At 37.0% G+C, this 22450-nt stretch overlaps 1 protein-coding gene across 1 annotated transcript in view; it reads right to left on the bottom strand.

Moving 5' to 3' along the window:
- Positions 1–548: 548 nt before the first annotated feature.
- The window catches only part of ADGB (androglobin), a 168768-nt gene continuing 146866 nt past the window's right edge, over positions 549–22450 (bottom strand). The window contains exons 30-36 of the mRNA XM_063098032.1: positions 20983–21155; positions 17945–18121; positions 17128–17236; positions 14681–14881; positions 6853–6949; positions 5980–6163; positions 549–734 (exon numbers count right to left, since the gene is read on the bottom strand). Of these exons, the coding sequence (XP_062954102.1) occupies positions 549–734; positions 5980–6163; positions 6853–6949; positions 14681–14881; positions 17128–17236; positions 17945–18121; positions 20983–21155 (1127 nt within the window). The remainder of the gene's footprint in view (positions 735–5979; positions 6164–6852; positions 6950–14680; positions 14882–17127; positions 17237–17944; positions 18122–20982; positions 21156–22450) is intronic.

The following is a 22450-nucleotide window of genomic DNA, read 5'->3' as shown; positions in this document are numbered from 1 at the left end:
GGGTTACCATGGCTCATTGTTAAGATTTACAGTCCTAACACTTCCTGTAGGCTGAACCAGAATAGTTGTTGCCCAATGAATGTGGGTTATTGAGATTTGGCTATAAAATCATGACACAAATCTGAAGCATATATACTAATAGTTTAGAACATTTAAAGTTTGAGACACTGTTTCTTCTAAGAGCAACAGATATTTTTCTCATTATTGAATTTTTCAAAGATCATCCTGTTGGCTCATTTATAATCTTGTTTTGCTACTAATTAAAAATGCAGGTAATTCACAGTGCAACACACATATTTTATTACATTCTAAATATCTGACAAGCAGTTTTATTGAAATTAGAGCATTTTGAACTCTAATAGCTTCAAAAAGTAGCTTTCTGAGAAAACTAACAAGTTAACTTTAAAATATAGAAATTATTTCTAAGTTAAGAAAACTTCTATTTTCAATTGGCCTAATATCTTATTTTACTAACAGGCAAAGTTACATATGATTAAGAATAGTTTTTTTCCCTCTCCAGAAGAAGGGCAGCATCGGGCAACTCCTGGTTACTTTTTCTTTCCCTTCTTTTTTTTCTGTGTGTCAGGGGCCAGGGCCTTCTTTTCTGTCTCCGCCCGCGTTGCTGCTTCCTGATCGGCCAGTGCTTCCAACCTCAGGCGCTCAGCTTCCAGCACCTTGGTTCTGTACTCTTCTCGAATATGGAAAATCTTCTGTCGGGCTTCATCCAAGGAGTCCTGTTCCAAAACAAAACCCCAAACACAAGTTCCACTGATGAAAGTTCATGGTCCCAGAAAAAAAAAGGCAATCCCTTTATTCTTTCCTTATGCCAATAGATTCAGGTGGAAAATTAGTGAAGATGAAAATTAGGTTATGGTCTCAAATGTTTATCAGGACTCAAAGTATGAGACAGCAATGAAAAGCCTTGGCGGGAGAAGAGAAGAGAGAAAGGTAAAGAAAGAAATAGTTAGAGATTTTGTCAAAGGAACTATTTTAAATGAGTTCAAATATAATTTATATTAAATATTCAGCCCATTGTCTCTCGTATAGTAACTGTCCTCAGTAAGTTACCAATTTCCCATGTGTATCTTAACCCTGAAAAAATATATCTGAACTGCTCTTTAAGAGCTTCTTAATATCACCTAATCCATTAGTTATCTTTGTTATTGTCAGTTTGACTTTCATTCTCACCACTCCCGAAAAAAGTACATTTATTAAGGACACCAATGACCTCGACAACCAAAAGAATCTGCTCTGACCAGGTCAGCTAAATTATAATGCCTTGAGATCTGGAATAAGTCAGGAATCATTTCCACTTGTCCTGAATAACGTTCTCATAAGACCTTTTTACTTAAAAGCAGCCAGAAAAACCAGAAAGTAACCTGAGATGCTTCTTGTGAACCTTACCCTAGAACCCTGCATGCAGATGTAACTTAATAACAATCCCAAATCTCCATGTCATGTACAACCAACAGAAAAGCTGATGAAGTGATTAGGAGGGCTGTCCTTTTACCTCTCTCTTACTTCTCCGCCTTCTTGTGATTCAAAAATGCTAAGCTCTCCTGGCCCTCTTTGGAACACATTTCTCAGGGTGATCTGATCTATGTGTCACCCCTGTTGCAATTGTCATATTGGCTCGATAAATCCTTGCTATATGTATTTGGACTCAGTTTCTTTTTCAGGTCAACAACTTACATGCACCTAAATCCAAGATCATTTCTTGGTCCTATTCTTGCTTAACCACACTCTCTCCTCCTAAATCAACCAACTTCGCCTGGCTTCCTGGACATCACGCCCTCTTAATTGTTCTTCTACCTATTTGTTCCTTTTCAGTGACCTTTGCTGACTTTTCTTTTGTCCTTTATCTCTTAATGTGGAAGTGGCCATATTGGTGGTTTACTGTTTCAAAATAATATAATTAAAGAATAAGAATTAATGAACTGATTCTAGCCTGAAAAGAACTTTCTAGAAATGCCTGCTTTGTCTTTATACTTAAATTCCTTAAGAAATTTTCCATGTTTTTGCAACTGGGATGATTTTGTTAAGGTGTTGGAACAGCTGGATGTCATAATCAGACTTGCCAAAGCTTTTGACAAAAGAAAAGTACTGTATCTACCATAATAAAATTGGATTCACTAAACCAATTACACACATGCAAGATTATAGCAATGACATATTTTTTTTTAAAAGAGAGAGAGACAGACATCTTAAGGGTTTTGTGTAAATAAGTTTAATACATGTTACTGATCCCTTGAGGAATGTGTATGTTTTCTCCTATCTGATAAATGATGTTAGTGATCATGTTTCTCTTAAAATGACTTCGGTCAAAACCAGGGTGTTTATCTGTACCTCACACTTAAGTGAATGGGGTCTGAATTCAAAGCTGTTCCAGTTAATATTTCTTTCCCATCTTCTCCCCAGTTATTGCATCTGCTGGTCTACTAATTAACTATAATTAACAGTGATTTATTGCATACTTTCAATTAGCTAGAAGAGAGGATTTTGAATGTTCCTGACACAAAGAAATGATAAATGTTTGAGGTGATAAATATATTAAGTAATATGATTTTATTACTACACATTTTATACATATGCATATATATATATCAAAATATCACACAATATCCTATAAATATATACAATTATTATGTGTCAATTAAAAATAATTTTTAAAAAATTTTAAAAAGGCATAGTAAAGTTCCCTGGATTTGTTTGTCTGTCACCAGTCGATGAACATATGGTTTGTTTTTCATGCTACCTCTTTATAGTCACACCATTCCTCCCTGCTCTCCTCTCCCCACAACTATCCCAAACCTCTGGCAACTGGCAACCAATAAATTATTTTTTATCTCTATGATCTTGTCATTTGGAGAATGTAATGTAAATGGAAGTACACAGTATGTGACCCTTTGAGGTTGCTTTTTTAAAAATTCAGTATAATATTATCCATTCAAGTTGTTGCATGTATCAATCCCAGTTTTTGGCTACTGTGAATGAAGATGCTATGAACAATCAAGAAAAAAAAAAGCATGCAGAGAAAACAAAAACAGCAATCCTTAAATTCCTTTTTGTCTTATAATTTAAACTATTTCTTATATGATAAATTGAATCTATGCAATTTTAATATTCATTCATTTATTTACTGATTTGTTTTTTAAATAAACTTATGTGAAGCAGACATCCCTCCCATGCTTTTCAGGCACAACGGGGAATCAAAACAAAAGTTCTTGTTCACATACAGTCTGTATTCTAGTATAGTCTGATTAAAAATGTGTGTATGGTGCTATGGTTTGAATGCCTTTATTGTGGGAGTGGGTTAGTTATCACAGGGGGTTGGGGGTTCCTGATAAAAAAATGAGTTTGGCCCTCTTCTCTCTCTCTTACACAGGCTATTTTGCCCTTCCACCTTCTGCATGGGATAATACAGCAAGAAGGCCCTCGCCAGATGTGGGCCCCTTGACCTTGGACTTCCCAGTTTCCATAACTATAAGAAACAAATCTCTGTTCTTTACTCAGTCTCAGATATTCTGCTATAGAAGCACAACATGGACTAAATCACATAGTACATATCCCTACACTTTCATATTTAATCAATAAATGAACACACATACAGGATAAGTTCTTGAAAGAAAGATAAGGCCAGGCACAGTCATAAAATTTTTAAGGATGTTAATTTAGAAAGGGTAGTTAGTAAAGATCTCTCTAATGAAGCAACAGTAGATTAGAGATCTCATAAAATGCAGGTGTAAACCATTTGGTTCTCTGGGGAAAGGATCTTCTAGGAAGGAGTAGGAGTAAGACAAACATGCCTGGTTGTTAGAGGAAAGGCAAATTCAGTTTGGCAAGAGCAAAAAAGAGCAAAAGAGGCAGAATCATAAAAGAAAACATCAGAGAGGAAAGTGGGCACTAGATTATGTGGAGCTATAATGGTCATAATCGAGACTTTGGCTATTTTTCTGAAGAAATGTTAAGACTTTAGAGAATTGAAATGATCTTTTCCCCATTTTAAAGATGTATTATGATTACCATTACTACAATTTGTAAAATATTTTTAGTTCCCTTCCAGATACATGGTGTTATTGCCCTCTGTATTAGTTTCCTAGGCTGCCATAACAAAGTACCAGAAACAAAGTGGTTTAAAGAAATGAAACGTATTGTCTCACAGTTCTTGATGCTAGAAGGAACCAAGGTTGGTTGCTTCTTTGAAGTTGTGACTGTGTGACTTGCTTCAGCCAATGAAATGTGAGTGGAAATGAATGTGCCATTTCTGGGCAGAAATAATAATAGCCAATGTGCAACCCCATGTTCTCCTCCCCTGTTATAATTATCATGGTAGAAGTGTCCCTATGGATTCGCCTTCAGCCTGGAATATCAATAAATATGATAAGAAGGACCCCCAATTGAACTGCACTGGACATGTAACAAGAATGAGAAATACCCTTTTATTGTTTTAAGCAAGTGGTTGGTAAACTAAGGCCTGTGGAACAAATCTGGCTCATTGCTTGTAAAGTTCTGTTTATGTATGTATTATCCCATTCATTTAGGTATTATCTTTTAAGCTGATGCAACATATGGCCTACAAAGAGACAATATGGCCTGCAAAAACAAAAAGATTTACTAGTGCCCTTTACAGAAAACAAGTTTGCCAAACCCTGTGTTAAGCCACTGAGGCACTGAGGTTTTCGTTATCACAGGATAACACAGTTTATCCTGATGGATACAACTGTTTTGGCTGCTGAGCAGAAACCATATTGTGGAGGGGCAAAGATGGAAGCAGTGAGATCAGCTGGGGCTGCGGCAATACTCAATGGAAAACGATGATGGTGTGGATGAAGGTGGTGGGGATAGAGACAGCGAGGAATGATTGAATTTTGTGTGTGTTTTCAAGGTAAGAGTTGAGAGCTTTTGACAATGGATTATATGCAAGGAGTAAGAAGAGTCAAGGGCGTCTCCAAGGTTTTCGCTCTGAGCAACTCAGAGTGCAATTGCCATTTACTGAGATGAATATTGATGGAATGACATATTTGTGCTGAGATGGGAGGGAGGGTTCTAGAATCTGAATTTGGAGAGGATCTGTTTGAGGTGCCTATTGAGGTACCTATTGAACAAACAAGAAAGATGTAAAATTGGCATATTCTTCAGATGGGCCAATATTGGAAATGACATGGAGAACCCAGTATCACTGTGGCTAAAATTTTAGAAACTCCTGTAGTCTTCAGGGTCTTTGGGAGCGTGTATGAGTGTGTGTGTGTGTGTGTGTGTGTGTGTGTGTGTGTGAGAGAGAGAGAGAGAGAGAGATAGGGAAGAGCAAGGAAAGAATTAATCCTCATCCTCCATAGTGGGAAGTCATTCATATGCATGCACTGAATTTCCCCATTTCTAGCATGGTACTTCAATTTTCAATGAAGTTTAGTCTTCTAAAGTATAGAAATTATTTTTCTTTCCTTTTATTTTTTGGCCATATCCAAATAAAGTGCCTCTATTCTTCTGCTGAAGTGGGGGAATGCCAGTCACCTGGCTGCAAAAAAGTTGAGGGGATGATCTGAAACTCTTAAATAGCTTTAAACCAAACAAACCTAACTATGTTATCTTCCTCCCAGTTCACTTTAACTTTCTAACATACCTTTTGGGGATTCCATAGGGATTCTATGGAGCAACTTGTGCCAGTTTAGGATTTGGTTGCCTCAAGTCTGCTAATGTGGTCTTATCCAGTTTTTTTCCAACTTCGCATAGAATTTTGTTGTTGTCTTCTCTCCTATTCTTCCCATCTTTGAGGCTATATTCCCAATACTGCATTTTAGAAGGGTTTTAGGGGGTGAAGTGACAGGTGTGTAATCAATTTGCCATCTTTTCTGAGAAGTGAATTGTAGAAACAATGTTTTCAAGACTTCTTTCTACATGAACATCATATGATTTTATGATTTTTTTAATCTTATAAAAGAATTTGTCAACCATGACCCATGTATGTACTTTTGGACTCACCCGCATTTCCCCATACATCTCCAGGACTTCATTCTTTGACTTGAACCGTTCTTCTTGGTCAATATCTCTAATGCTAAGGACTCTGGTCCTATACTGTCGAAACTGATGAATTTCTTCTGCCTTTTGCATTGCCTGTTGCTGATTCAGTTCGTTTGTTTGCAGGAGAGGCTCCTTACCTGTTTTCCTTAATATAAAATTATCAGAGAGTTATCTTATAGATCATTTGGAAACTCTGGAATAAACTTTACTTTAGACCTCAAATAATTTAAAATTATTTGTTGAGGACGGTGGTGTGAATTTAGTAAAACATTTGGGATACAAAGAATAAACTATTTTTTTTAGATGGGCTGTGCTCTATTTATTGAATCACTGGTATTTTAGAAAAGTATGAGTAAATTTGGATGCACCACTTGATGAAGTGATTTTGGAATTGGTGTTCAAACCTACGAGGATAGATTGTAGGTTTTCCTTTTGAATTTATGCAGCCAAATAATTTTGACAATGCTTTCAAACATATAAATATGCTTGAATTACCACCTCTGTCTATTAATCCCATTGTCTAATTCTTAAGGAAATTGAGTCTAATTAAATAATGACAGCAGGTACAATGGAAATTTTCTGTTGCTCGACTCACCTTAATCAGGCTTCAAATTAAAACTTTACAGAAAATATTAAAGTGCTTTTGTGATTGATTTAATAAAACAGTTGCTAAACTTGAGATGTACAATTATTTACTTCAAGAAATTTAGACACATTGAAGATATATTAAACATTCATTTCAAATTTTCAGTTGTTTAGCAACTGCCTATTGGCAATATATCCAAAATTTTATGACCACGGTTGTCTGCATTAATTATGTCTATTGAAACTTACCGTACATATTGATTTAAGTTTATAAATTCTAGTTGTGTTCGAATAAGTTGTGGAGACAGTTCCAAAATTGTTGGGGATTGCGAATGAGGCCCTGTTTATTTAAAAAAAAAAAGGACATAAACTTTCAAAACATACCTAACAATGACTAACTGAATCACTGTTATATCTCATTTTAATTAAAAACAATATTTATTTTCTGTTAAAAAACAACTATTGCTTGGGCTTGGCTTCAATATAATTTTATTAAAGGTACAATTATATAATTATATTTCATGTTTATCCTTTATCTGGTGTCACTATACCTATAATTAAATGAAGGAGATGAAAAAATGAATATACTGTATTTGAGGAGTAACAAATTGTTATTCTAGTCACAATTAAATAAAGAAAGAGACAAAAAACTTTTACTTTAAGTTACAGAATTTCATTAAAAACAAGTTAAATGATCCAATATTTAAAAGCTTGGACTATGTGCGAAAGCTATACTAATAAGCACTACGGGTGTTGGGATATAAATATGCTTAAGACACACTATCCTACTTTCAAGAAACTTAGTCAAATGGAGTAGATAAAAAATACTGAAAATCAAATTAGCAACAGCCTTTTATTCCATAGGCCCATAGTGAGCCCACAAGAACATTTTTAAGAGACTTTAGAGTCAAGGATGTTAATCATTCAGCTCTTCCAGACAATTTAAGCCTTTTATTAAAAAAAACATATTGAAGTATAATTTACATACCACAAATCCTACTCATTTTGAGGACGTAATTCAATGTTTTTCAGTAAATTTATCAAATTGCATGACCATCATCAAAATCCAGTCATAAACTATTTCCATCATTCACATAGATCTCTCGTGCTCTTTTACAGTCCCCATCTATTCCCACCACAAGCTCCAGGCAAACATTAATCTACTTACGTCTTCATAGATTTGTCTTTCCTGGACATTTCATATAAGTAGGAGTAGATTGCTGAGTCCTATGGTAAAATTATGTTTAACTTTGTAGAAACCGTCAAACCATAGTGTTTTGATTATCATTGTTAACTTCATAATCAATTTTGAAATCACGAAGTAAAAATCCTCCCACTTAAGTTCCTCTTTTTTTAAAAAAAAGACTTTATTTTTAAGGGCAGTTTTAGGTTCACACCAAAATTGAGAGGAAGGTATAAAGATATCCCATATGCTCCTTTCCCCTACACATGCACTACCTTCCCATTATCAACATTCTCCACCAGATAAAGCATCATGTTACCTGGGAACAAAGACAGTCTTATTTTTTCCTTCCTAATCAGTGTGCCTTTAATTTCTTTTTCTTGTCTTACTGGATTTTATAAAACTTTCAGTACAATGTTGTAAAAAAAAAAAAAAAGTGGTGAGAGAAGACATCCTTGCCTTGTTCTTGATCTCAGTGGGAAGGGTGACACTAGGACAGAAGCTCCAGTGCCTCACAACACTGGTCTGGGCTCTGGGAAAAAAATGAAGTTTACAATGTGATTTTCCCGAGGATGGTGTCAAGTGAAGAATTATGACCACATTCAGTTTTTTTAATTTATAAATTACCTTGTTAGCTTCAGAGTACAGTGGGGACCATGTAGGTAGAGATTGGTGTGGCACTGGACAAAATATTCATGAAAGAAATTAAATATGACACAAATAAATAGAAAGATATACTGTGTTCATAGATTGTTAGAATTGATATTGTGAAAATGACCATATTACCCAAAGTGATCTACAGATTCAATGCAATATTTATCAAAATTTCAGAATTTCATAATTCACAAAAATAGAAAAAAAAATCTAAAATGTGTATGGACCCACAAAAGACCCTGAAGGATCAAAGCAGGTTTGACTAAAAAGAACAAAGTTGGAGGCATGACACTACCAGATTTGAAAATGTGTTACAAAGCTAGAGTAATCAAAACAACAAGGTACTGGCATAAAAACAGATATACCAATCAATGGAATAAGATAGAGATCTTAGAAATAAACCCACACACCTGCAGTCAATTAATTTTTGACAAAGGTGACAAGAGCACACAATGGGGAAAGGACAGTCTCTTAATAAATGATACTGGAAAACTGGATATCCACATATCAAAGAATGAAGATGGACCCTTATCTTATCCCTTATTTAAGAATTAAAGACTTAAATTTAAGACGTGAAACAGTAAAATTATTAGAAGAAAACATAGAGGGAAATCTCCATGACATTGGCCTGGGCAATGAGTTCTTTGCTATGACCCCAAAAGCATAGGCAACAAAAGCGAAAATAGACAAATGAAATTGCATTAAACTAAATAGCTTTTGTTCAGCAAAAGGAAAAAAAAAAAAAAAAAACAGTGAAGAGACAACCCATGTATTGGAAGAAAATACGTGCAACTTATGCATTGGATAAGAAGCTAATATCCAAAATATAAAAGGAACTCCAACTACTGAATAATAAGAATATGAATGATCTGATTAAAAACCAGACAAGAGACTTGAACAGACATTTCTCAAAAAAAGACAAACAAAAGGCCATCAAATATATGAAAAAATGCTCAACATCTTTAATCATCAGAGAAATGGAAATTAAAACCACAATGAGATATCACCTCACATCTGTTAGATTGGCCATTGTCAAAAAGACAAAAAATAACAAGTGTCGGTGAGGATGAGGAAAAAGGAAACCCTTGTACACTCTTGTTGTAATCCAAATTAATATAGCCATTTTGGAAAACAGTATGAAGTTTCCTCAAAAAATTTATAGTAGAATTATCATATGATCCAGCAATCCCACTTCTGGGTAAATATCCAAATGATTGACATTAATATACTGAGTTGTCTGTACTCCCACGTTCATTGCAGTGTTATTCACAATAGCCAAAGTATGGAAACAACTGAAGTGTCCGTCAGTGGTTGAATGCATAAAGAAAATATGGTGTGTGTGTGTATATATATATATCACATTGTATGTATATATATGCATATATACATACATACAATGGAATACTATTCAGCTTTAGATAAACAAGAAATTCTGTCACTTGCTACAACACAGATGAACCTGCAAGACATTATGCTAAGTGCAGTGAGCCAGGCAAAGAGAGATCTCACTCATATGTGGAATTTTAAAAAGTCAAACTCATAGAAATAAGGAATAGAATGGTGGTTACCAGACAATGGGTATGCAGATGGTGGCGGGGTAGGGGGTACAGATGGAGAAAGAGGAAATGTTGATCAAAGAGTACAAAGTTTCTGTTAGATACAAGAAACAGGTTCTGGTGATCTTTCGCACATCTTGGTGACTATAGTAAAATGTATATTTCAAAATAGCTAAATGAGTAGATTTTAAATGTTCTCACCAGAAAGAAATGATAAGTATTTGAGGTGATAGATATGTTCACTAACCTGATTTGATCATTCCACGATCAAAATATCACATTGTACCTTATAATTTTATACAATTTTTATTACTTAACTAAAAATAAAATAAAACTATAAAAAAGATTACTTTAGCATATAAATAAACAACTTGATATCAAAATTTAAAATGCACAGTATTAGTTACATTTTTTTATTTTACAGATCTTCAGATTAACTAAGGATGAGAAATAGTTTGTGTTCAGTTAGAGATCACAGTATGTGGAGTCCAAAGAACTGGGTTTGAGTCCTAGCTTTATCCAAACTGCATCAGCTTCCTGTCCTTGGGTAAGTCATTTATTAAAATTTCCTCATTTCTGAAGCAGAAGTAGCAGTATACGTTTTCTCTAATTTATAGAGGGTCAAGTGAGATATGTATGCAAAATCACTATACAAATCAGATATTAATATTAAATAAAAGGTATTCTAACAAGTTTTAGTGCTACTGTTGTGTGTGTTATTACCTGTTAAATGGGCACCACTTTCTTTCTTTTTTTTTAATGTAAAAGGATACATTATCTCATGATTGTATGTACCATGTAAAAATGGATACAACCTAAATAAACATCAATATAGAAGTGATTCATGAATTATAGTACAACCATATAAATGGCTCTATATCCTAAACAGAATAAAGCAGATTGATATAGGCTGGTACAGAAAGATAGCTGTTAAATATAACTAACTGAAAGAAATAATTTGCAGAAGATTAAGTACAATATAAGTCCATTTTGTGGGCAACAACAACAACAAAAAATAATCTATATCTGTATCTGTATGTAGTGTGGTAAGCATTTGTTATTCTACTAATTAATTAATTAATTTTTATCAAATCAAAATTGTTTATACACATTTTTGGGGTTCAACATTGAGATATGTTTATCAAATCAATATTACTAGCATATATATTGTTACAAATCATAATTATTTTTTATTCCTCTTGTTAAATCTCTCCCCGTTCCCCCTCCTTCCCCCCTCCCCCCTCTAATTACCCTAGATTTCTTCTCACCTTCTGAAAGAATAATCGTTACTCTGTCAAATGCTGAGAGGTCCCCCAATACTATATATGATCAGGTCCCCCAATACTATCATAAAGCAGATGCTTCTTCTGTCACTCTGAAATGGGCTTTGTGGAGAGAGACATCCTCTTCTTTTCTTTATCTCTGCTGGTGACTCTCCTTGGGTCAATGCACTCCAGTGGTTGGTGGACCATCTCCATGGTGGTTGTGGCATCTAGCCACTTTTGTGGCAGCTATGGTTGTTGTGGTGGCTGTGGTGGGCCACCCACATGGAGGTGATATTTTTGGCATCCTCCTTGGCACTGGTGGTTTGCCTGGTTGTGGGGTGTGTCTGGTCTCCTGCTTCATGTCTTGGGTCCCCAGGAAGACCCTGAGGTGCTGGTGCAGTGCTCCTGAATGTGGGAGTGGAGTCCAATCCCCTTCTCAATGCCTTGGTTCCCCAGGTGGGCCCTGAGGCACTGGCACAATGTACCTGGTTGTGTGAGGGTGGTCCAGACCCCTTCTCCATGACTTGGGTCTCCAGGTGGGTCCCGAGGTGCTAACAGTGTGTGCCTGGTTGTGGGAGGGGTGTCCTGTCCCTTTCTCCATGCCTCAGGTCCCTGGGTGGGCCCCAAAGTACTGGCACAGTGAGCCCAGTTGTGGGAGGGCAATCTGTTCCCTGGCTCCATACCTTGGGTCATGGGGCAGGTCCTGATATGCTGGCACAGTGTGCCTGGTTGTGGGAGGGGGTCCAGTCCCTTTCTCCATGACTCAGGTCCCTGGGTGGGCCCCAAGGTGCTGTCATGGTGTGCCTGGTTGTGGTAGGGGGGCTCTGGTCCTCAGTTCCATGCCTTGGGAGCTCGAGTGGGCCCTGAGGCACTGACGTGGTGTGCCTGGACGTGGGAGTGGGGTCTGGTCCCTAGCTCCAAGCCTCCAGTTCCCAGGCAGGCCCCAAGATGCTGGTGATGTGCTTGGGCTGGAACTAATTTTTTTGTCCTTTGCTTACTTCTAAAATGGGGTGTGGAGTATGCATAAAGCAAAGGTACTTCACAGGGTCTGGTTTTCCAAAGCATTGCAGTTTCAAATATTGACTTGCAAAGGACAGGAAATTTTCCGCAGGCAATAGTCTCTGTTGTAAGATAAAGAATTGTAATACAGCGAGGTTGCTGGCTCAAAGACAGACAGGTTACTGACTGATATGTAACGATGCTGGGAAATTGCTGTAAGAAGAAAACGTTTGCTAAGATCAAGCTTTTGTTGGTGGATCAACTTAACTTCTTGAAAATTGCATTATGGAATGCCCATTGTTAAGCTTGTTAAGCTATACTTAGCAAAAACCCCACCTATGTTCTCTTCCTGTAACTCCCTGGTCTGGAAAATAAATGTGGGAAGAGAACCCCAATTCATGGTTAATTTCCCAAATGGAAGAAATGCCTCACTCTTGAGGGTTATGGGAGATTAACTCCTTTTCGGGGCTTCTCACTGCTCAGAAGAGATGCGCTTTGAGTAATCTTTGGTGGCTCTGTCACCCAGAGGAAAAGGGGTGACAAGTCTGTGGGAGGCAAAGCAACAATGGGGGAACTTCCTGTGGGAACTAGTACTTGAGCTGTGTGGTTGAGCTGAATTGCTGCTTTACTGCTGTTTCCCTAGGGAAGGCTTTTTGTGCAGCTCAGGGTTTAATGGTTGACATTATAGGTACTTCAGTTCTCCAGAGACCCAGTGGATCTGGGTTGTGTTCAAACTCTAATCTGGGCCTGAGTTTTTTCATCAAACTGCACCCCATGCAATTCTGCATTCCCGACCAGTCTCCTCTGAGTGGTCCTGAGCTGATTGGGGGGCTGGTCGGCTGTCCTTGCTGTGTCCTAGTGTTCTCCTGGTGGGCCTGTCTCCCCCACCACTTGTGCTCCAAACACTTTCTCATGGGACAGGCCCTTGTGATGACTCACTGGCCTCTGAGTGGCTCCCCTTTTTCAGCTGTTCTGGCTCCTCGCTCCTGCATGGGTCCACGGGAACCCTATTAGTGGTCTTGCTGTCCTGGGGGCCAGCAAAGCCCTCTTCTCCCCTGCCACCTCCAAGTAACTCCATCTGAAGGGCACAGCTGCGGCTTCTGTGGGCTCCTGCTCCATGCACTCAGCAGTTCCAGCCTTAAAGCAGCTGCAGCATGAAACCCTCAGAGCAGTTTTTTCTTTCTCTCATCATGGCTTCTCCTGCCTTCATGAACTTCGTAGGTCTCTCCTTCTCTTCCCCTGAGCTCCAGTGGCCCCAGCTTGGCTGATGTTACATTTTTATAGTTGTAAATTGGTTGACTTGTGGAAGAGAGTGACACTGAGGACTGTCTATTCCACCATCTTGACTGGAACCACGCCACTTACTTTCAAAATATCAGTTTGAAAATATCAGAATCTCCTGTTACTATAGCAAAAGAGTCTTTTCAATTTTGTAATTTTTCTCTTTACTATGGGAATTATGCAAGGATATGCTTTAGTCATAAACACTTCTTAAATTTAAAATTCTTAGAATGGTTTAGCAATTTTGATGAGAACCATTGTTGGTGTTTCTGAGAACGCCTCCTTCCAAAATATCCTTCTTTCCTGCCTGGGTCCTGAACAAGTAGGGAAATAAAGAGTAAGAGTTTACTGGTGATACTGGTTTAACTGGAGGATGTACATGTGAGAGGCAAAAGGGCCATGATCAAGAAAACCCAGAGCTGACCAACACTTCCAGCCCAGACACAGGATGTGCTCCCAGCTCAGAAGCAGTGGTCTCAGGCTCCCATGGGCAGCCCAATTTATTCTTTCCAAATGTGTCAATCATATGAGACAATTAGCCCCTTTGGGATAGAAAGAGTCCAGAAGTTGCTTAGTAATAATCCTTCCTCATGGAACCCAAGACTGTGGAAAAGCATTTCCCTGTAAGATCTTCCATCAAGGATTTTGGTTCATTTTAGTGAACAAATACAAATCCATATAGAAATAAATCAAGTCAGTGTGGCTTTTGCACCACTGAAAATTGCTCTTTTCCAACATTTTAAAAACTAAACGCTTAATTTTTTTATAATAGATAAAAAGAAAATCTACCATGTAGCATGCTACAAATAAAATAAAAAGGACTTGTGTTTAATGACAATTGTATAAGTGAATGCTGACATTTTCTTTTCAGTATTGTATACACAGAAAGCCTAGAAACAGAAAAAATACACCTGCAAATTTTTTGTCTGTGTGCCTACTTTTATCTTTAGGTGAAGTATTTAGTAATCAGTTTCTTGAGCAAATTATCAACTCTGATAAGTAAAATGAATGCATATGAATCCAAAATATCTATTTCTCTGTTTTTATAACCCTAGCCATGACATATGTTTATGTTATGATCTTTTCAGACTATTTACTTCAAATTATGCATTTATCTTTCCAAGGAAATCTGTACTTACTGATATTTTCCCTCCGCACACTTGGCTCGCGCTCTGATGAGGACGCTCCTCCACTTTCATTGCTTGCGGATTTTGTCAGATCTTTCAGGCCCTTGGTCGATTGCAGTTTCTTCCATACCATATTCCCCGATCCTTCTTTGCTCTCCAGATTTGTAGAACTCTTTGCCTCTGGCTCTTTTGCATCAATTGCAGATGATTCTACTACAACATGACATGTGCATTACCAAAAAGCTTGCATTCTATGAAATCACATGCAAAGAGTAACAGGGCTTGCTTAGGGGAGCACAGATTTGCAGCAGATGACTCAAAAGCTCTGCAACTTCTAACTGGAGCACTAGCAAAAACAATAATTGATATCTCAGAGGATGTCATGGGTGACTCAGGCAGGCAGTGTATCAGAAAGCTGCCTCAGGATATTAAATTTTTACATAAAAATAGAGGCTTTTTGAAGCTAAGACAATATAAATTGAAATGAGATCTTTGAACTATTGGGGCTACTGTTAAGGTGGGTCCTAGAGCAAGTGCAGCCAGCCTTGTGCTGGCACTTGTGCATGAATGGGATACTCCCCTCTTGAGAGGGAGCCCTGTGTGTAGGCATGTATTTAAAATTGTCTTAAAGCAGAGGGAAAGGGTTCTTGCTTGTGAAGTTCTCTCCTAACACTATAATTCTACTCCCACTGTTCCAGATCTCCAAGCCTAGGAAAAACTATAAAATCTACCAACCACTTCCACAGCCTATTCTGAGCACTTTTCTCAGCTTAGGCCTTCTGATCTCAATTCTAGCAAAGAATTCTGTTAAGCCAGTTTATCCAGAATCCCTACCACCTTTGATATCCAATCAAGCTTCTCTTCCCACCCTTGATACCTAACCAAGTTCCTCTTAGTAATTTCCCATCTACTCTGTCACCTGGCATATTGGTTATGAATCCCCACTTGTCCCTGTTGTTGTCAGGGTTGAATTCAATCTCTCTCCCCTAATTCAGTAGTCTTGAATAAAGTCTTCCTTATCATTTTTAACAAGGGTCCAATGTAAGATTTTTTTTTACATAATCTTAATACAAGATTTAAAAAATAATAATAAAATTTATAGCCTAAAGGACTAGAACGGGATCCTGTTCACCTTTCTTTTTTTTAGCATTACATTAGACTACAACAATTAGAGGAGTGGGTACTTAAGAGGATAGAAATATTTCAGATTCCAACTTCATTACTTTCTAGATATATCACTTAGGAAGAATAGCGTGACTCTCTGAGCTTTTGTCTGTTTATCTGTAAAATGGGAATAGTAATGTCTACTTCTAGCTGCTGTAGGTTAAAGTGATAGTAATGAATATAAAATTCTTCGCGCAGTGCCCATCCCAGGATAATAGGACTGGGTTGATATTTGCTGTTTGTATTGTTCATATGAAAAGTTAAGGGACATTATTTTTATAACAGTTATTGAATTACAGTCAGCCTTTCATATCTGCACGTTCTGCATCCAAAGATTCAATCAACCACAAATTGAAAATGTTCAAAAACAATATAAAAATACAACAATAAAAAAGATATAAATAAAAAATACACTATAGCAACTATTTACATAGCACTTACAATGTATTAGGTATTATAAGTAACCTGGAGATGGTTACAGGAGGATGTGTATAGGTAATATGCAAATACTACCCCATTTTATGTAAGGAATTTGAGTCTCTGTGGATTTTGGTATCTATGGGGCTCCTGGAACCAATCCCCCCACAGACACCTGTGTAAATATAAAAATGGAAGAGCACGATTTGGGAGGTGAATGCTTTCTGCCTCTGTGGACAGCCCAGGGCGATGACAGATGAAGGCAGCGAAGTGGCTGTCAAAAGACGTTGAGGTCTTGGAGGACTCTGTCTGAACACTGGCTCTGTCTCTGGGTATTCTGTAAATCTAGAAAATTACTGAGGTTCTCTGGGCCTGTATCCTTGTTGATAAATTGGAAATAATATTACATACCTCAGTAAGTTGATGTGGGTATTAAATGAAATAATTAATATAAAGCACAGTGCCGGGCCCAAGGCAATTGCTCAATAAAAGTAGTTAGCTTTATTATGAAGAGTCTTTTTGTTATTATTTGTCATTATTGTTGTTAGAAAAGGTGGCAGATTTATAGTGCTTTCAAGTTCCATGCTGCTACCTTCTAACTAGATTGCACTCTTATCTCTGGTTTCATCTTTTCTTGAATGGGGAAATCATACCTACTTTGGGTGGGGAGGGAGATGTAGGACTTAAATGAGAAAATGAGTAAAAGTGATTTGATAACTGAAGCACTGTTCATATGGTTATCTGAAATTGTGCAACTTTTTACAATCCCAAAGAAAGAGATTCTGGAATTTTTCCTTTTTACCAACCATGATCCACTGACTATTTTTTAAGAGCTGCAAGTTCTGTGCTTCGAGGCATCTGGGGTGGGATTCACTGACCTTCTTCCACTGATTTTGTTTGGCTTTCAGATGAAGGGACAGGCACACCCTCAGTATCAGGTATTTTCTTAATGAACCGGCTGAGGTAAAGTAAGCGAGCCTGAGAAGCCTAAAGAAGAAACCGTATCTGATTTTTAAGCTCTTTGAAAATCAACAAGCAGTACAGGCCACAACATGTTAATGGCACTCAAGCAAAACAGGGACATGAGAATTGAATAGGGCAGTTTGGTCCAGGCCAGCTCTTCTTAATTATCAAATAAACTCAAATTCTGAGCCATCCATGATTTTGACAGAGTTATTTTTGAGAACAAATGAAGATGCTGTTCTAAAACTAACACACTGGGCATGCTATCTTAGATTCATTAGCTCCTGAATAGGGACATGAAACACACAAGTAATTGTTGTACTGAATATAGTAGGGAGAAAAAGATGATATATACATATATTCCAAAAGGGAATATATTTGCTTTTTACCTATCAGGCTGTTAAAAGTACAGGAAACCAATATTAAACATTTTTATGCTTTCTTACTTGAGGGTGTTAAGGGCAGTTGTGGATATAGCCTGGGCTGTGTTGAAAGAAGGAGGTAGCTCCACACCATTATGTGCCTTGCTTTTGCAAGTCATCTGGGTATCACGAGAGGACCATTTCACCGTATGTCCAAATGTAGTCTTAACATTTAATTAATCAATGCTTGATAAAACTCCAGATACCATTTTTAAAGGAAAGACTATGTGTTTTCATCAACATGCCTCTTCCTTGAGACTATGCCTAAGGACGAAAAGTAAAAAATGAGAATTTTTCAAATTCAGATGACCTTGATTGCTCTTCCTGGCTCAGTTGTCTCCCAGGCTTGCTTCAAGGCTCGGATTTCATCTGCTCGTTCTGTGTCTTTTTTCACTTCAATTAAGTCTGATTCACTATGTTCAGTGACTAATCTCAAAATCCAGTAGGGTTTATTTGGGTCTTCTTGTTGAGAGTGGGCAGTGGACATCTAATAAGATAAAATAAAAATCTTCGGGTCAGATCCTTTTCTTCTTTCAAAAGGGTCTAGATTTTACCCTATGGTCCATAATTTTACTGCTAGGTATATACCCAAGATAAATGAGAACGTATTCACAAAAGACGTGTGTAAGAATGTTCATTGCAATCTTTTTAATAACAACAAAAATAGTAAACAACATAAATGTCTATCAGCTGATAAACAAATCATAGCATATTCATATAATTGGGTACTTCTTAACATTAAAAAGTAATAAACTACTGATATACACCACAGTGTGGATGAATCTCACAGACAGAAATTATTCTGAGATAAGGAAGTTGAGCACATACATCTTGTATGATTCTTTAGTGTGAAATTCCAGAATGGGCAAAACTAATCTTTAATGACCAAAAACAGATCAATAGTTACCTGGAGGTGAGGTGCAAGGATGACAGAATTGACTGCAGGGAGGTTTGAGGGAATTCTGAGCTTAAGGAAGTGATCTATAATCTATACCTTGATAGGGGCATGAATTACACGGCAAATGCCCCTGTCAAAACTCATTGAGTTATACAATTAAGATTTGTGCATTTCACTGTATGCAAACGTTACTTAAAAATTATACACATTAAATTTTAAATTTTACTATGCCCATTCACAGCATCTCTTCACAAAAACGGGAGCAGGATAGTTGATCATTTCCAGGTCTGGGTGTACTTGCTATATATTCATTACGAAAGTCAGCAACACTTTTATGCCTCGTAGGATCCCTTGCATGGGCTATAAGCTGGGAGCAGATTGATACAGGGCTTGATAAGTTCTACATAGGTGAGGATCATTGGTGGCAATTGGGTAGGGAGAGAGGTTGGAATCTGATGTGGTTACATAGCACTTTACGTGAAATTGAGACTACCTCAATTATCCATTTCAAATAATGCAATTGGGGAAGTGTAGATTGGTGTACATACCAAATAAAGTTTTCACGTGTAATTTGGTTTCAGTGTTACCAAATAGACTGCTTTATACAATATATTCCCCTAACATTCCAATAAGTACTGAATCTCACAATCAGAAATTCTTTTTTTTTTTTTTTAGTATGCATTAACTTTTGTCATCTTTTAAGCTACTCAATAAGTGCGTTTATCAGAAACTTTTGGGGCCAAGTTTTGATCAGGAAAGGGAGCACCATGAAGATACTAAGGGAGAACTCTGTATCTTATAAAAGTCTATGGATTGGTTTAAGCTTGTTTACTTCACAGTGTCTCTAAGGACAGACTCCAGTAAAAAAATAAAATCTTTCAAATGCAAGTAAACAGGTTTTTCCATTCCTGGAGTCTGAAGACTGAGTCATCGTATCTTCTCTTTATTTGCTAATTTTCTTTATTGTCTGTTTTACTCAGGATACTGACATTATGCTTAGTTAATTCTGCTGGAAACCTGGGAGCTATACTTTGTTCCTTAACACCTACTTCAGACTAATCACGACACCCCCTGTCTTAGTTCGTTTTGTACTGCTATAACAAAATACCTGAGACTGGGTAATTTATAAAGAACAGAAATTTATGTCTTACAGTTCTGGAGGCTGGGAAGTCCAAAGTTGAGGGGCCTAAATCTGGCAAGGGACTTCTTGCTTTGTCATTCCATGATGGAAGGCAGAAGGGCAAGAGAGCATGCACGCACACAAGAAAAAGGGGAACAAACTCGTCCTTTTATCAGGAACTATTCCCAGGGTAACTAAGCCACTCCCTTGATAACAACATTAATTCATTCATGAGGGCAGAGCCCTCAAGACCTAATCACCTGTAATAGGTCACAGGTGTCAACACTGTTGCATGGGGTTTAAGTTTCCAACATGTGAACTTTAGGGGACACTTTCAAATCATAGCACCCCCTTTTTGTTTCCTGGATAGTCCTTAATCTGTTTTCTCCTTCCTCTCTTTTTACCTGTTCCTGGTACACTTTGCACACTTTTGCTTGGACTTCAGTACTTTCTTGAATGATTTTCCCCTGTCTAATCTTTTCCCTTTTAAATTCATACCCTTAAAATCCACCAGGGTGGATCTGAAGTGTAAATTTGATCATGTCAATACACTTTTTAAATCCCCCATTTTCCAGTCCTGCTTAATCTAGGCAGTGATCGAGAATGTTGGCAAGATTTTGTACTCATAGGTATTTTGTTTTGAGCACAGTATTTTTTTTTAAGTAACTTGAATCTGAATGCCTTTAGACCTGTGTTTGCACTTCTGAAATCTGTCATCCACATCCTCTTTCTTACCCCTAATCATGGCAATTACCTAACTGGCCCTAACAGGGTTTAGAGTCACGACCAGTCTTCTAATGAGGCTTAAAGACCCTCTTCCATCTGACCCTTTTTTAAAATCCCTTTGTCCTCCTCTTTCATCCTTTTATGCTTCGAAAAACCAGACTGAGTTTGTTTTAGCCTCAGCATGTCTTTGCACATTGACTCAGCTCAGGGCTCAGTACCTCCTGGAAGAGGATGAATTAGATATCCACTCTTCCTACCACTGCACTCACAATACCTAACATTAAAACTCTGTTTACCTTCAAGTCTCCTCCATTAGATTGTAAGTTCTTTGAGGGTAGGACTGTATCATATTAGTTTTAGAAGCCCAAGTCCCAAGAATATTGACTTACGTACCAAAAGTACAATTAATGCTTTTTGATACTGAACTGGGGAAGGAAGCTTGGGCAAAGTGTCCACGGAATGTCCTCAAGGTATCTAGATGGTTGCTGGAATCAGGGAGGTAGGAATTTTACATTTTTTTTTCCCTCAGAAGAGATGAGCAAGTAGAAATCCAATGAACCTAAATCCATTAAGTGACTCCAGTAAGAAAAAATATCACACCCACCTGAGGCTCAAAGCGAGGCTGAGCTTGCTTCTCTTTGGCAAACTTTTCTTTCTCCGAAGATCTTTCTTTGCCTTTTCTTGTTTTGGAAGTTCCTGAAGATTTTTGCCCTTCACTAGTAGTATGAAAATCTGGGCTTCCCAAGGTAATTAATTCGTCATGTTTCTCACCATAAGCTGGAGAGTCATAAAAATAGAAAACAGTGAGTCATGATATAGCAATAAAATCATTTCATGTAGGGACAAGGAAAGCAAGTCAAGGGAAAAATAAAATGGTTAATAGAAGGGATTTAATTTTCTTTTTTTAAACAAACAAACAGATCTTTTATAAAAGTCAGTTTTGACTTCCTTTTATAAAAATGAGATATAATTTATATACTATAAACTCACCATTGAATTGTATAAACCAGTGGGCTTTGATATATTCATGAGGTTGTGCAACCATAACCACTATCTAATTTGTTTCCAATCTGGATGCCTTTTATTTCATTTCTTGCATAATTGCCCTGGCTAATACCTCCAGTACAATATTGAATTCATTTATCTCTGCTCTAATCTTTATTATTTCCTTCTGTCTGCTGTTTTGTCCTTAGGTTTTTAAAAAATAGTTTTCTAGTTTTTTAACAGAAGTGTTAAATTATTAATTTGAGATTTTTCTTTTTTAATATAAGCATTTATAGCTATCAATTTTACTCTTAACACTGCTTTCACTGCATCTCATGAGTTTTTGTATTTTTAAAAAAATTCATATCCAATTATTAATTTCTTTTGATTTTTTCCCCTTGCTGCATTGTTTAAGAGTGTGGTGTTTAATCTCCACAAATTTGCAAAATTCCCAAATTATTTTTTATTGATTTCTAATTTCCTTCAAGTGTGATCAGAAAGCATGTTTGTATGACCTCCCATCCTTTTACATTTATTAATTGCCTCAGAATGTTTCAAGTGTACTTGAGAAGAACATGTATTCTGCTGTTGTTGAATGGAGTATTCTGTGCATATCTATTAGGCCAAGCTGGTTTACAACACTGTCCAAGTCTTGTATTTTCTTACTGATTTTCCATTTTATTGACCTATTCATTATTATAATTGGGGAATTAAAGTCTCCAATTGTTGAATTGTCCATTTCTTCTTTCAATTCTGTCAGTTTCTGCTACATGTATTTTGAACTATGTTGTTAGGTTCATGGGTATTTATGATTGTTATATTTCTTGATGGAATGACCCTTTTACCATCATAAAATATCCCCCCCCCCTTTTTTTGTCTCTACTAACTTTTTATTGTCTTAAAGTCTATTTTGTCCGAAGTATAGCCACTTCAGGTCTCCTTTAGTAACAACTTTAATGACATTGCCTTTGCTATCTTTTTGCTTTCAAACTATTTGTATCTTTGAAACTAAAGCATGTCTCTTATAGAAAGCAGATCATTTTTTGTTGTCCCTACTCTCTACCTTTTAACTGGAGAGTTTATTTAAT

Source organism: Cynocephalus volans, chromosome 5 (assembly GCF_027409185.1).
Source record: "Cynocephalus volans isolate mCynVol1 chromosome 5, mCynVol1.pri, whole genome shotgun sequence".
Classification (NCBI taxonomy): Eukaryota; Metazoa; Chordata; class Mammalia; order Dermoptera; family Cynocephalidae; genus Cynocephalus; species Cynocephalus volans.
Note: the sequence above shows the minus strand (reverse complement) of the source record. Positions and strands in the feature narration are given on the sequence as shown.